Raw genomic sequence first — 14,262 nt, forward strand, 5'->3', positions numbered from 1 at the left:
GAGGCTCCCTGGGGAGAGGACCCCGCGGTCGCAGGGGGCTGCCCGCTCGAGGGCACGCCCGACCCCCTCCGCCGCGGGCACTCCCTCCGCAGGCGCCCCTCAGCTCCCAGCGCTGCCCGTCCGGTGTCTCGGTCCCCCCACCTGGCGCCTGGGCCGGAGCCGGTCACGCGTGAGGGGCACGGCCAGGAAGGCTCAGCATGGGAGGAGCAGGGTGCCGGGGCTCCTCGGGTACCGGGCCCAGTTTGGGGAGCCGTGGGGGGCCCGTTGCAGGCGGTCAGTGCCCCCTGGGGCCAGCTTGGGGCCCTCACGGCTGAGCGGGGCCGGCCGGGCCGGGGAAGCTCCGGGCTCCGGGCTCGGCTCCGAGGGGCGTCCAGGGAGAAGCCCCCAGGCCAGGCCGCGGTGCCGTGTGCCGCCCAGGAGCTCTGGACTGGCGCAGGTGAACAGCCTGCTGCGGCAACAGCTGGAGCACCTGAGGAGGGCCAACGACGGGCTGGCCGAGGAGCTGGCCAGGACGGCCGACGGCGTGCTCCACCTCCGGAGCCAGCTGGAGCTGAGGGAGGCGCAGCGCGGGACCGGGACACAGGTGCTTGCCCGCGTTGGCCCGCGGCGGCTCGTGGCGGGGGGTCGGCCGGGGGGCCGGGAGGCTCAAGTGGCTCCGCGGCGGTCCCTGCTGGGGGGCAAGGCCGCTGACCTCCTGCCACGCCGGGCTCCCCATCGGCTGGGCCCAGCAGCCTGCGGGGGCGGGGGACGCCGGGGAGGGAGACCCTCCCCCAAGGAACGGCAGGCGGGACCAGACCCGCGCAGGGCCCCGCGCCTCAGACAGCAGCAGGCCCCTGGAGGCCGGGCCCTGGTCAGACCCCGGGGGCACACGTTGCTCCAGGCCCCCCCACCCCCGGCTCCCCTGGTCAGTGTTCTGATCCCAGGCCTCGGCCTCGGGGGGGGTCACTGGGGACAAGACCTGCTGTGAGCTGGGGGGATGCTTGAGACGGACGACGCCCAGCTCCCTGCCCCGCCTGCTCCGGGTCGTCCCACCGCCACGCTCGTGGCCACTGAGTGAGCGAGGCGTCCCCGTCTGCTCCGACCCGTCCTTGGACGGGGGCCCCTGGAAGGGCGGCTTCCTGGGGCAGGGCCGGCCTCCGCGGCTGCAGCGGCCCTTGCGGGGCAGGTGTCGCTGCCTCCCCACAGTCCTCTACAGGTGCCCCTGGCGGGATGCGCCCCGACACCACCTGAGAACGGCGCTTCGGGTGAAAGTGGGGCTGCGGTGGGCCAGCGTGCCCGGGCCTCGGGCGGACCCCCCCCCAGGCGAACCCGCCTCACGGGGCCACCGCAGCACCTCCCACCCAGCGTCAGGCCAGCTGGCTGGGCCCCCACGGGCCTGGGGCGCAGCCGCCGCACAGGAGGTCTTGACCCCTGTGCCCAGGCCCCTGCGGCTGCGGTTCCGTTGGAGGCTGGGGGCCTCCTGCTGCGTGGCCTCCAGATGGAGGGTCCTGCCCTTACCCACGTCCCGCAGAGGCCGGTGGTCATCATCGCAGGTGGTGGCCAGGCAGGGGCAGGTTAGAGGCAGCCCCGCATCCCTGCCACCCCCGCCTCTGCTTGTGACCTGGGGGGACCCGGACGCCCTGGGGGGCAGGTCCCGAGTTCAGCCCGGCGGTGGTTCGTCCAGGGTCTCTGTTTCCCCCTTGGCCTTGAAAGGAGGTCTCACTGGTCGGCAGATGCTCCCTCTCGGTCCCTGAGAGACTCTCCCTGCGCTCTGGCCCCCCCACCTGCTGCGAGAAGCGGGCGCCCGGGGCCTCTGAGGTAGTCCGGCCTCCCACCCGGTGGCTTCAGGATCCCGGCTCCTGCCTCGCGGTCCCGCAGTTCCCCTGGGACGCGTCTCTGTGCAGATTTCCTTCTCTTTATCCTGCTTCGGATTCAGCAGGACGCTGTGCCTTGGCGACCTTTGAGGGTAGGCCTCACGTCCCCGAGCTCTCCGACCCCGCGCAGGCCAGCTGCTCTGAGGACGCCCTCGGGCTTCTGCGCCGGCACGTCCGTCCTCCCTTTGTCACCCGGCCCGTATTCTAGAGCTCGGCTCCCAGCGCGCCTGCCTGGTCAGCACGTCCGCCTCTGGAGTCCTCACGGTTAAACCCACCCGCTTTGGCTAAGATCCCAAGTGTCGGGTCTCTCGTGTTTAAGGACTGTGGCTGAGGCTTCCCCGAATATCCGGCTCTTACCCCGGACGTGCACGCGTCTCGTTGCTTGCTGACGCATCTTAGAAACGGCCACGTCCCCCGCTGCGCCGGATGTCGCGACGTCTCGCGTTGTCTGAGGTCCGATCATGCTGTTTGTGCAGGCTCTTGACCGCGGTGCCCTGTTCCCTTGTGTCGTCAGTGATTTGCCTTGAATTTTAAACCAAGAGCGGCTTATTTTTCTTGCAACTTGGTGCTCGTTCTTTGAAACCCGGAAGGGATGCGGTCTCTTCCAGAAAGGATTTTCCTTTGCTTCGGCAGGTGCACGGGGGCGGCTCTGACCGTCTTTGGGGCCACATTGGAGTACGTTTCCAGCCTGAGCATTTTTTTTTCAAGCCACCCAGGTGATGTGAATTCAGGCTGAAAACTGCGTACAGGCGGCCTTGTGGCCCTACGCCCCCAGGGAGGAGGCTGCTGTCAGAACCCCACAGACGGGGCTTGTGTTCCGCTAACGTTAGCCGCTCACGGTTCTGGAGGCGGGAAGCGCAGGATCAAGGCGCGCGACCACTCAGCGCGGGGCCAGGGCGGCTTCCCGGCCCGGACAGCATCTTGGAACTACAGCCGCAGGCGGCGGACGGGCGAGGGGGCTCGAGGGCACCCTCATAAGGGCGCTAAGCCCATCACCAGGGTGGAGCCTGACACCCACCTCCACACCCCGTCCAGCAGGGATTAGGTTTCACCGTTGAACCCAAGGGGCCACCTCGGAGGTTCCTCCTTACACTGCCCTGCAGGCAGGGCTGCGCGTGTGCGTGTGCGCGTGCTCGTGTGGGCGCGTGTCCGCTCACTCACCTGGACGGCCCCCCTTGGACGGCAGCTTCGAGATCTGGCTCGCGAGTGTGGGCAGATGCGCCGTCTGGACGGGCCCCAGGCTTTCCTCGCTGTCCCCTGACCCCCACGGTCCAGGAGACCATGTTCCCGTTGCTCGGTTTGGCAACAGGCTGCCTGCGTCCCTCCGGAGTCCCTGACCCCAGCGTCCGGGCCGGAGTGCCCCCCGGCGCATCAGCCTCGCGTCCCAGAAGTCGTCTGGTCTGGAATCTTCCGCAGTTCATGGCGGTTGTCGGGCAGGGCGGCCCAGGCGTGCGCAGGTCTAATCCCTGCTCCTGGAGGATCACCCTGGGGGCCGGGGCACAGTGAGGCCCGACAGAGTGGCGTCGCCTACACACGTGGGCTCAGTGCGGGGACCTCAGATGCGGGTCAGGACCCAGGGGCTCGGCAAAGGCTTCGTGGAGGAGGAGGAGCAGGGGGACGTGAGGGCCTCCGTCGGCAGCGGCATCAGAGAGGCGCCCGGAGCGGGCCGGGAGGGCAGAGGGGTAGCTACGGGGCGGCCCGGGGCCCGCGCTGAGCCCCTGGGAGGCAGGGAAGATCCGCACTCGGGACACAGCCAGTGCAGGGCCCGGGACGGGGGTAGAGACCCGGGAGCCCTGGGCTTCAGCCCGGTCCCTGAACGGCGGCCAGTGCCAGCCCTTCCTGCCCGCCCTCCACGCCCCGCCTGTCGCCTGTCTCGGAGGGCGGCTTCCCCACCTTCCCCTCCATGAGCTCCAAGGGCTACAGGCCGGGTCCCTGGCACCTGCGAGGACCCGGCCCCACCGGACACGCCAGGGGCTCCCCCAGAGGAAGAGCTGGGAGGGCGCGAAGCCTGTCCCCTGTGCTGCAGGGGGGTGGGGGGAGGCGGTTGCAGAGGGCCGCACAGGTGCCTCCCGCCCCAGCAGGGAGACCAGGCGGGTGAGTCCTGGTTCCGGGCAGGAGCTGGATGCGGTCGCCTCCCCAGGTCGTCGGGGGCGGGGGGCGCTGCCCCCAGGAAGCAGGGCCCCCGGGGTGCTGGGTCTGCTCCCCGCGGGGGGCGCCACCTGGAAGAGGGCGTTGAGGGGTGGGTGCGGGGGTCCCAGGGCTCCAGCCGCCTCTCTGGCCCGAGGCAGACTCGCCCTCTCGCTTTCAGAGCCAGCGTCCCCGTGACGGGGGGGCCCAGGACCTCCTCCTTCTGTGGAGACGGGCGACCGCGCTCCGGGCACAGCTGGCCGAACTGCGCGCAGCCACGGACAGGTGACGGCCGGGGACCCGCGTGGGGGAGACGGGCGCCTGGACGGGGCCTGAGGCTCAGTGGCGGTGCTGACTCGCCTCCCAGGGGGCTCGCGGACATGCGAGCGGAGGCGGCCAGGACGGCCCGGCGCCTGCGCACAGCCTGCCTCAGCCTCGACTGCCACCTGCGGCTGTCGGCCCGCGGCGAGCCCGGCGCCCCGGAGCAGCAGGCCCTGCAGGCTTCGCGGCTGGAGCGGCAGCTCCGGGACAAGGTGCGGGAGATGCTCCAGCTGCAGGGCCGCTGGGACGCCGAGAAGGTGGCGCTTCGGGCCAGGTGGGTGCGGCGGCCGGCGGGGGCGGGAGGGAGGATGAGGCCGAGGGCCGGGCGCCTCCCAGCCCCTCCCAGCTCCCAGGGGCCGCGGTTCCCAGACACGCACGGGCCCCGCGTGCAGCTGTACCGGGGGCCTCCGTGCTGCTGCCCATGCTCTTGACGGTGCCCCTGGCGGCACAGGACGGTCCCCAACGTGGCGGGCTCACGCGGCCCGAACCAACCCCGGAGGCCAGGCTAGGGCGCCCAAACCTTGAGGGTCTCAGCTGCGGCGGGCAGGCGTGGCCCGTGTCCTCGTGGCCGGTCCCAGAAGCTGAATTCCCGGCCTCGCGGCACGTCCCTGCCGCGGTGGGCGCCCGCTTGGAGGCTGACCCACTTGAGAGGCTGAGGCAGGTGGGGGGCCCAGGTCTACGCCGGGTGCAGCTGAGACCGGGGCCCTCCTGGGGTCTGCGAGCCTCGGAGCGAGCGCGCGAGGTCCTGGATGCAGAGGACGTGTCTGTGGCTCAGACGTGAGGGCAGCTTCTGCGGGCAGGGGGAGACAGCTCCCCAGGGAAGGCCGAGCCTGCTGCCCCCGGGCGCAGCTCCACAGGGGCGAGGATCGCCTGGCCACAGGCACCTGCCAGGCTGCGGGGAAGAAGGCCGCGCTGCCCTGGGGGGCCACTTGAGTCAAACAGACCCCAACACAGCCCCAAAGGGGCGAGGCAGGCGGGCCCAGGGGTGCCAGATGCAGGGGCAGTTCCCCGGGCCTGTGCGGAAGGTGCTGGAACCACAGCACGGGAGACCCAGGTGCCCCGGGGTCTTTGAGAAGGAGAGGGACGATGACATCACTTGGTGGCGGAGGTGGTCCCGGCGGAGGACGCAGCTGGGCTGAGGGCCCGGAGGACGGGCGCGGAGCCTCCGGGAGCCGCAGGCCATGACGCTGGAGAGCGGGGTTGGGGTCGGGGTGGGCCCGGGGCGCTGGACTCTGCTCCCGAGGCCATGGGGGCCACCGAAGGTCCTAGAGCGGGAGAGAGGCGTCTGGCCGGACGGGGCTGTCCACTGAGCCACGCCGCGGGGGGCCGGGAGCGGGCAGCGCTGGGCTGTTCTCTGCTCTGACGCCCCGACCGCCCTCCAGGCTCTCGGAGCAGACGCTGCTGGTGGAGAAGCTCACGGAGCAGAGCTCCAAGCACGAGAGCACCATCGCTTCCCTCAGGGCGGACCTCCAGGCCCGGGTGCGGGGCGGGCACGGGGCGGGCGCGGGGTGGGGGGCGGCCACCTGCCCTGCCCACTGAGGCCCTGCTGTGGCCACAGGAGTCCCCGCGCGGTGGAGACCAGAGGGCGGCGGGCGTCCTGGAGGAGGAAGCTGCGTCCCTGCGGCGCGTGTTGAGGAGAATCGCAGAGGTGCGGCCGCCTGGGGCTTCCTGTGGGACCGCAGGCACCTGCCAGGATCTGGAAGGTCCCGAGCTCGCGCCCCTCCACCCCGTCCTCTCTGCACCCCGTAGGTGGCCCAGGCAGACGCGGAGGGCCCACTGCTGGCGACGAGCGGCAGCGCCGAGGCCGAGGAGGCCGGGGGCCAGCTGAGGAGGCCCGCGTGCTCTGCGTCCCCACCCCCGGCGCGCTCCCCAGACACCCCGGACACCCCGGAGGTGGCCCTGCAGGCCGTGCAGGCGGCCATCGAGCGGCGGCGGCGGCGGGAGCAGGTGGGCGGCCACGGCCCAGGACGGGAGGCAAAGCTGGCGGGTCCCGGGGCTGCGGGAGGAGTGGGGTCCCGTCCAAGGCCCGCCCAGGCCGGAGGGGCTCACGCCACTGCCCCCCTCGCCGCTCCCCCCGCCAGGAGCTGTGCCTGCAGCTGGAGTCGGCGGAGGCGCGGGCCGCCCGGCTCCGGGAGCAGCAGTCCGGGGACCGGCAGGAGCTGCAGGCGGCGCGGAGGCTCCTGCACGAGCTGCAGGCGCAGGCCCGGGAGGCACAGCAGCGCCCCGCGTGTGGCGAGCTCCTGCGGAGGTGACCGGGGGCGCGCAGGGCAGAGGACAGAGCAGGCTTCTGGCGAGGCCATGTGCCCCGGCCCCCTGCCCTCAGCCCCACGTTGACCCGCCTGCTCCGAGGCCCTGCCCCCCTGGGCCCACCTGGCTGCTGCCGCCCAGGACGCAGCCCCCCAAAGCCCTGGCTGAGCATGTGCCCTGCCCCCGGCCCCCGACTCCCGGGACTCCTCCCAGGGCTCCCACCATCCTTCAGGAACGGCCCCGAAGTCCCCCAAACACCCTTCTGGCCACATCCACGGGGCGGCCTGAGAGCACTCCCGGGGCTACGGATCCCGTGGCAAGCGGCCAGGAGGCTTTCTGGATGCTTCCTGCACATGCTGCTGCCCCAGGGCCGGTGGCGGTGGGACCAGAAGCTCCCCTGCTCAGGTGCTGAGCGAGGGGCCAGGAGACGGCCAGGAGGCCGCTTCCCCTCATCACCCCGGGGGTGGGGACTGTGGCTCCCTTGGGGAGGTGCCTTCTCGGGGTGACCTGACGGCGCCCTCGGTGCAGAGACAGGATGTCTGGGGAGACATGAACCCCACGCCCGCCCCGAGGGGCACCCAGGGAGGGATGGGAGCAGGGCTCAGGCTGGCGTGGGTTGCGGCCAGGGCTCCTAGCAGGGGCAGCCCTGGTTGGGGGGCCGGTGTGGCTGCTGGGGGCAAGCCGTGGCTCCGGGGACAGGTGGGCAGGCCTGGGTGGGACCCTCACGGGGGGGGGGGGGGGGGGGACCCAGGAGCGTTTGGGAGATGGAGGCTCCAGGACTCGGCGCTTCAGGGGCCTGAGGCTCGGATTCCCAGCTGGGGCGGCCGGCGGCTCTCGAGGGCCCGCGCCCCCCGTCGGGACCAGGCCGGTGGGACAGGCAGACGCGGAGGTGGGGACAGTGCCGGGGAGGAGGGTCCGCCCATCAGGCTGTCCTGCGGGGACCGCACGCTTGGCCGGCAGCGGGCAGAGGGCCGAGCAGAGGGAGCAGCGGGGAGCCCGACCCTGAGTGCCCTGGGGGCTCGCGGAAGCCTCGAGAGGGGCGCGCCTGGGCCCGGAGGCTGGGTGCCTCCCCGGGTTCACCCCCACGGCCGCCTGGCCCGTGCCCTCCCTGCCCTTCAGTGCTCCCGCCCAGGCCGAGGTGCAAGCCCATCCGGGGCGTGACCCGGTCCTGGGGCTCCCCAACCTCCGCCTCCCCTGCTCCCAGAGAGAGAAAAGGGCCCTGGAGCCGGCGGTGGAGGAGATGAGGAGGAAGGAGGCCCCGTCCAGGCGGAGAATGCGGAGCTGCAGGGGGGCGGCCTGCTGTGGGCGCAGCAGAGGGGAGGGCTGCAGGCCAGGTGCGGGGCTGGTCGCCGGGCTCCTGAGGGCAGCACAGGGTCCCCGTCACCCCGCCCACGGCCTGCCCCCCACAGGGGCAGAGGTGGACACGGGAACCTCCCTGCAGGGCCACCCACACTCCCCTGGGCTCCCCGGGCTCCCCGGCCCCCCACCCCGCGGCCCCCGGCTTGCCCCGAGCTGACCGCACCCCCTCCCCTCTGGTTTCTGCACCTCAGTCGGGGGCGCCTGGAGCAGCTGGAGGAGAAGATCTCGGGGCTCAGGAGGGAGCTGGTGTCCGCCCAGGAGGCGCTGCACTTGGCCCAGCTGCAGAGGGACGTTGTGGAGAGCGAGAGGGAGGGTCTGCGCAGGGCCCTGGCCCGGGTACTGCTCCACGCCCGCTGCACCCCCGTCCCCGCTTGCCTGTCTCCTCGCCCCCAGGGCCCTCGGTCCATCCAGATTTCCCAGCACCACCAGCGGCCTCCTGGGGCCCCAGCTGCGGGCCCTGGCCCGTCCCCCACCGTCCCGGCCGCCAGCCACCCCTGCTTCTCCGCGCCGGCTCCCTTGGTACCCTGTCACCCCTCCGGGCCGCAGCCTGGATGCCCAGGGGGCCGCCGTCCCCCTCAGAGGCCTCTCCACCCTGCCCCGCCCAGAGCGTCAGCTTGCACACCTCCACGACGTGGGGCTCACTCCCTCCCTGACACCCACAGCTCTGGCCTGCAGGAATCCGAGTATCCCCCGGCGTCCCCCTGGCGTCGCCCGTGGGGGTGACGGCCGCCCTGCCTCCCTGCCCTAGGCCGAGTCCAGCAACACTGACCTGGAACTGCTTGTGACCCGGCTGAAGTCAGAGGGAGTGGAGCAGAGGGACTCCCTGGCCAGGATGGCTGCGCTGACGGAGGGGCTGGCTGAGGACAGAAGCCACCTGAGCCACCTGGTCCTGCAGGTGAGGCTGGGCCCCTCACCTCCCACCTCTCCATCTCCTCCAATCCTGCACGGAGAGCAGGTGTGGCAGGAGGAGGCCGGGCAGGGGGTCAGCCCGCGGGACGGGGCGTGGTGGGGGGGAGCCTAGGTGCAGACCCCACCCCCCCCCCCCCCGGCAGCTGGAGCAGGAGCGGGACCAGCTGCGGGAGCAGCAGAAGGCGCTGGAGCAGGAGCAGGCGGGCGCGCGGGAGCGGCTGGCGCGGGCAGAGCAGCAGCTGGAGCAGGTGCAGGGGCAGGCGGCCCGCCTCCAGCAGCAGAGGGCCCAGCTGGAGCAGCAGGTGGGCCAGGTGAGGCGTGGAGGGCTCCCGCTGCCCCCGCGGGGCTGCCCCGCCTCTGTGGGTGCGGGTCACCGTTGGAGGTCCCGCCGGTGAAGGGAGGGTAGGACTGGGGGGATAGGCAGGGTCCCTGGGGCTGTCCCCAGCGCCCCCAGGGGACCCAAGGCCCCGCCCGTGACTGGCACACACTCGGGGTCGGGGGCTTCACTGCCTCCTCCGCCGCGGGGCTCCCTCCTCCCTGCCTGCTCCATCTGGGGGGGGCCTTCCAGGGGGTGACTCTGCGGGGCGGGCACTGCAGCGCTCTGCCTGCCTCCATTCGCGGCCCACGGGCCCTGTGCGCCTTGGGACTCCACGCGGCGCCCTCCACTCTCTCCCGCGCTGGCCCATCCGTCCCGGCCGTCGTCTTCCTCCTCCTTTCACCGCAAGGTGATTCGCACTCGGGAGCCAGGGCGCGTTTCCGTGAGCAGTGACCATCGTGTGCACGGCGCGGCCAGCGCGGAGGAGACAGGGCCGGTCCCCTGGGCCACACGCTGGCTCCCCCGGGGCAGAGCTCCTGGTGGACGGAGCCGTGGAGTTGGAGTCTCAGGCATCGTGGGTGGGAGTTGGGGCGGGCAGGCGGCAAGAGCTGGGGCTTGACGGCCTAGTAACGGTCCGCGTCCGGATAAACCACACTGGCTCCCCCATGTCCCTGCTGCTGCACGTTTGGGTTCCGTCCACTTTGGGTTGTGATGCGCCAGACGGCCACAGACATCGGTGACCAAGGCGCACGAATGTACAGGGAGGCGGCCGTTTGGGAGGTGGCCGTGGAGCTTAGTAAGAAACCGCCCAGCGATTTTCCGGAGAGATTGTGCTATTTATCCCACCGGCAGCGCCCGGACGGGGCCTTGCAGCTGCTCCTCGGCCTTGTCAACACTCGACATCATCCACTTTTGCTCTGTGTGTGCGGTCACATCCCGCTGTGGTTTTCCTCCGCCTTTCCTGGATCACAAACGATCTTGAGAGCACCGGAAATTTGTGGACCTTCTTTTCTTGTCAAGTGTTCAAATCTTTTGCCCATTTTTATTGTTGTTTTTTTTTTTTATTTTGTGGTTTGGTCGTGGGCGTGTAGGAATTCTGCACACACCTTGACCACAAGTGCTTCGTCAGGCGGATGTACTTGGAATGGTTTATTCACGTTGGTGACTTGCCTCTACGTTCTCTGCTTTTTTTAAAGAGTATTTATTCATTTATTCATGAGAGACACAGAGAGAGGCAGAGACGCAGGCAGAGGGGGAAGCAGGCTCCCTGCGGGGAGCCCGATGTGGGACTCAATCCCGGGTCTCCAGGGTCACGGTCTGGGCCGCAGGCATATGCTCACCCGCTGAGCCACGCGGGCATCCCTCCCCGCACCGATTTTTAAAGACTGTCCGTTCTCCCTTGAGTCAACTCAGCGACTCGTTGAAAGCGAATTGAACATACACGCGCAGAGATGAGCACGGGTCAGATTGTCGGTCTGTGCAAATCCATCTGCTCATTCTTTCCCCCAAACCACACTGTCTTGGTTACCGGGCTTTCTTGCTCAGCCTTGAAATTAAGGAGCACGAGTTCTCCGACCTTATTCTTCTTTTTCAGAATGGTTTTGACAGTTGGAAATGTCGCACATTTCCGTGTACCCTGCGGGATCAGCTCGTGAGTTTCTGTCCTCCCCGAAAAGCTGTCAGAACCTACTCAGTTGGGATCGTGTTGACGTTGTAGGTAGAATCCAGAGGCCTGGGCGCCTTGAGGTGTCCGCCCGTGAGGATGTGGCGTTTCTCTTCTTTACTCACTTCTCTCAGCTGTGGTTTGTTCTCCGTGTAGCTGTCTTGCTCATACTTGATTATCACACCCTGGGCCAGAGGCAGGCGCTAAACCGCTGAGCCACCCAGGGATCCCACACACGGATTTTCCAAGTACCTACTTGTCACCCATTTCTTATATAATTCTATTGAGGTCAGAAAACATACTGTAGGGGCATCCGGGGGGCTCAGTCAGTTAAGCATCTGCCTTCAGCTCAGATCACGATCTTGGGGTCCTGGGATTGAGCCCCACATGGAGCTCCTGCTCAGCAGGTAGCCTACTTCCTCCTCTCCTCCCTGCTTGTACTCTCTCTCTCTCTCTCTCTGGCTATCACTTTCTCTCTGAAATAAATAAATAAAATCTTTAAAATAAGAATAAAAGAAGAAAAAAGAAAAAAAAACATGCTCCATGCTACTTGAATGGCTCTAAAGGTACTGAGGCATGTTTTCGGCCCAGCCAGTCTTGCTGAGCATCCCATGCTCGTGTGAGAAGAGCGAGCACAGTGATACTGGTGGATGCAGGGTCGATAAATATCAATCACGTCAAATATTGTTCGAATATTCCATGTCCTCACTGTTTTTTGTTTGTTAGTTCATCTTATTTGTTTTACTTGGCTGGTTTTGTCTACTTGCTCTAACAATTCATGCTGGAAGGGCATTAAACTCTCTATCTGTGATTGCAGAATTATCCATTTCAAATTGTAGTCCTGTTTATTTTTGCCTCATAGTTTGAATTCCCGTTATTAGGCGCATACACGTTTAGTATTTTATGTCTTCATGATGCGCTGACTTTCTCCATCACTATGAAATGTCCCCTCTTATCTCCGCTGACACTCTTTTCCTTGATTTCTACTTTTTGTGGAGTTGATAGAGCCACACCAACTTTCTCATGCTGTTTTCTTTGTATACCCCTCAAGAAATTTACTTCTGATTCATCTCTGTCTGTATATTTAAAGTGTGTTTCTCATAAAAAGCATATGCTTGGGTCTTGCTTTTTTTTAAGAATTTATTTATTTACTCATGAAAGACCCAGAGAGAGAGAGGCAGAGGCACAGGCAGAGAGAGAAGCAGGCTCCCTGCAGGAGCCCGATGCGGGACTCGATCCCAGGACCCCCAGGGTCACGCCTTGGGCCAAAGGGAGATGCTCAACCGCTGAGCTACCCAGGTGCCCTGGGTCTTGCTTTTATATTCACTCTGGACAGTTTGTGCCATTTACATTTAGTGTAACCATTGATATGCTTGGTTTTATTCTACTATCTTGGTAATTGTTTTCTATTTGTCTCATTAAAAACACATTTTTACCTTCCTCATTTCTGGACTTATTTTGGGTTATTTTCATATTTATGTAGTATTCCATTTTATGTTTCCTTTTTTTTTTTTCTTTTTTCTTTTTTGCTATTTTATGTTTTCTAATGGCATTTCTAAGCTGTACTTATTTTGCTTATTGTTTTAGTAATTATTCTGAAATTATTATATGCATAGTTTATATTCGAATAATATCATGTTACTTCAAAAACAATTTAAGACCTTCACAATAATATGTTACATTTATCTCTCCCATCCTTTGTGCTCTTGTTGCTGTATATTTTACTTCTACATGTGCTGTTATAAACCCTACAATAGGGGCAGCCTGGGTGGCTCAGTGGTTTAGCACCGCCTTCAGTCCAGGGCGTGATCCCGGGGTCCCGGGATCGAGTCCCACGTCGGGCTCCCTGCATGGAGCCTGCTTCTCCCTCTGCCTGGGTCTCTGCCTCTCTCTGTGTGTCTCTCAGGAATAAATGAATAAAATCTTTAATAAATAAATAAACCCTACAATATGTTATTAATATTTTTGTTTTAAATGGTCACTTTAACTATGCACACACACACACACACACACACACTTCAGTTATCTGGTGAAATTCTTTATCTTCACCGTATGTTAATCGTAATCTTTTTCAAGTCTTTGTCCGATAACTCCCAACATCTGCAGCCTCTAACAGGTCCCTTTCTATTGTCTTTTATATCTTGGTTTTCAGTCATTGGGCTTGCCTCTTGATATGGGTAATAATTTTGTTGAATAAGACTTTATGTTTTTGTAGAGATCATTTGAGCCTCTGAATGAGATCAACTTTTTCCAGAGGGAATTGGCTTTAGATTTGGGGAAATCAGAGCAGGGGCAGAGCGCCTGTATCCAGTCTGGGCTCACACTGGTTTATAAGTGGGTTTCAATCCCTCATGAAGAGCGGCCTATTTCTGGTGTGCCCCGGGGTGCAACACCGCTCTCCCGGGCCCCTCACTGGATGAGTCGGGTGTAGACCAGGGCCTCTACCTTCCGGCAAGCTCCACCACCAGGTTTTGTTTTCTCAATTCTCTCAGCTGCCACTTCTCATTCAGATTCAGAGTCCCTCAGCCCTCTACTGCTTGGGAATTATTTTTTTCTAAAGCAGTACTTAAAAACAATACAGAATCTGAGTCTCCCCTCCTCTCTGATGTCTCACCTCTCAAACACCAGCTGCTTTGGTGGCTTTGAACTCCAGGTTAAGCCTCCCTAGTCTCACAAGTCAAGTTCCCAGGCCTTATCCTTGGCTGCAAAGGCTCTGGGCCTTGTGCTACTTCGGGGCTGGTAGATACTGCAAGGAAAGCCCATGGCCAGGTGTCGGGCTCAACTAGGTCCACGTCTCCTTGGGTCTTGGCCACGTGGCACCTCCTAGGCCCTCATACGATTGTGATGTTGCAGGTGTGCTGCATAGATTTTCTAGCTGCTCCAGGTGGGAGGGTTGGTCTCCAACAAACTTTCACCATTATCAGAAGCAGAAAGTACTGGTCTCTATGTTTGAAGATACTTTTATACGTTATAGGAGACTAGGATGGACAGCATTTGCCATCAGCATTTTGATGAATCCATCCCACCATCTTCTGACTTTCCTTGTTGCTGTTTGGAAATCAAATGTCATTCCTATCGTTGCTCATTTTAAGCTAACGTGTGTTTTTCTGATTTTAAAATTTGTATTTCTCTATCTCCGGTATTCAGAAACATTACTGTGCTCTGTGTCCGTGATGCTTTCTTCATGTTTATCCCCCTGCATGATTATGGCTCCTTTTAAATCTGTGGCTCGATGGATTTTACTGGACTGGGGGCATTCTTGTGCAGTATCTGTTCAAGTATTCCCTCTCCTCTCCTCCTGCAACTTCCATTGTACACGTGTTGGACCTGTTTGCCTTGTCCCGTGTGTTACACTCTCTTCAGTGTTTTTCATCCTTTTTTTCTCTTCATGATTCAGTCTGGATACGTTCTTTTGCCGAACTTCCAGACTGGTAGTCCTCTCTCTTCTGTCTAAGCTGGCATTGAAC

The 14,262-nt window shown here is 64.0% G+C and overlaps 2 protein-coding genes across 2 annotated transcripts in view; one reads left to right on the forward strand and one right to left on the reverse strand.

Annotated features, from left to right (window-relative positions):
- MAB21L4 (mab-21 like 4) overlaps positions 1-8,870 on the reverse strand; it is a 35,463-nt gene extending 26,593 nt beyond the window's left edge. Inside the window, exons 1-2 of the mRNA XM_038574425.1 lie at positions 8,677-8,870; positions 8,094-8,186 (exon numbers count right to left, since the gene is read on the reverse strand). The gene's annotated coding sequence lies outside the window, so the exon portion shown is untranslated. The remainder of the gene's footprint in view (positions 1-8,093; positions 8,187-8,676) is intronic.
- CROCC2 (ciliary rootlet coiled-coil, rootletin family member 2) overlaps positions 1-14,262 on the forward strand; it is a 49,661-nt gene that overhangs the window by 5,087 nt on the left and 30,312 nt on the right. The window contains 12 exon segments of the mRNA XM_038573039.1: positions 418-583; positions 4,162-4,265; positions 4,348-4,575; positions 5,684-5,780; positions 5,860-5,949; positions 6,051-6,257; positions 6,260-6,549; positions 6,690-6,927; positions 7,755-7,882; positions 8,099-8,243; positions 8,656-8,802; positions 8,960-9,127. Coding sequence (XP_038428967.1) covers positions 418-583; positions 4,162-4,265; positions 4,348-4,575; positions 5,684-5,780; positions 5,860-5,949; positions 6,051-6,257; positions 6,260-6,549; positions 6,690-6,927; positions 7,755-7,882; positions 8,099-8,243; positions 8,656-8,802; positions 8,960-9,127 — 2,008 coding nt within the window.

Source organism: Canis lupus, chromosome 25, assembly GCF_011100685.1.
Source record: "Canis lupus familiaris isolate Mischka breed German Shepherd chromosome 25, alternate assembly UU_Cfam_GSD_1.0, whole genome shotgun sequence".
Taxonomy (NCBI): Eukaryota; Metazoa; Chordata; class Mammalia; order Carnivora; family Canidae; genus Canis; species Canis lupus.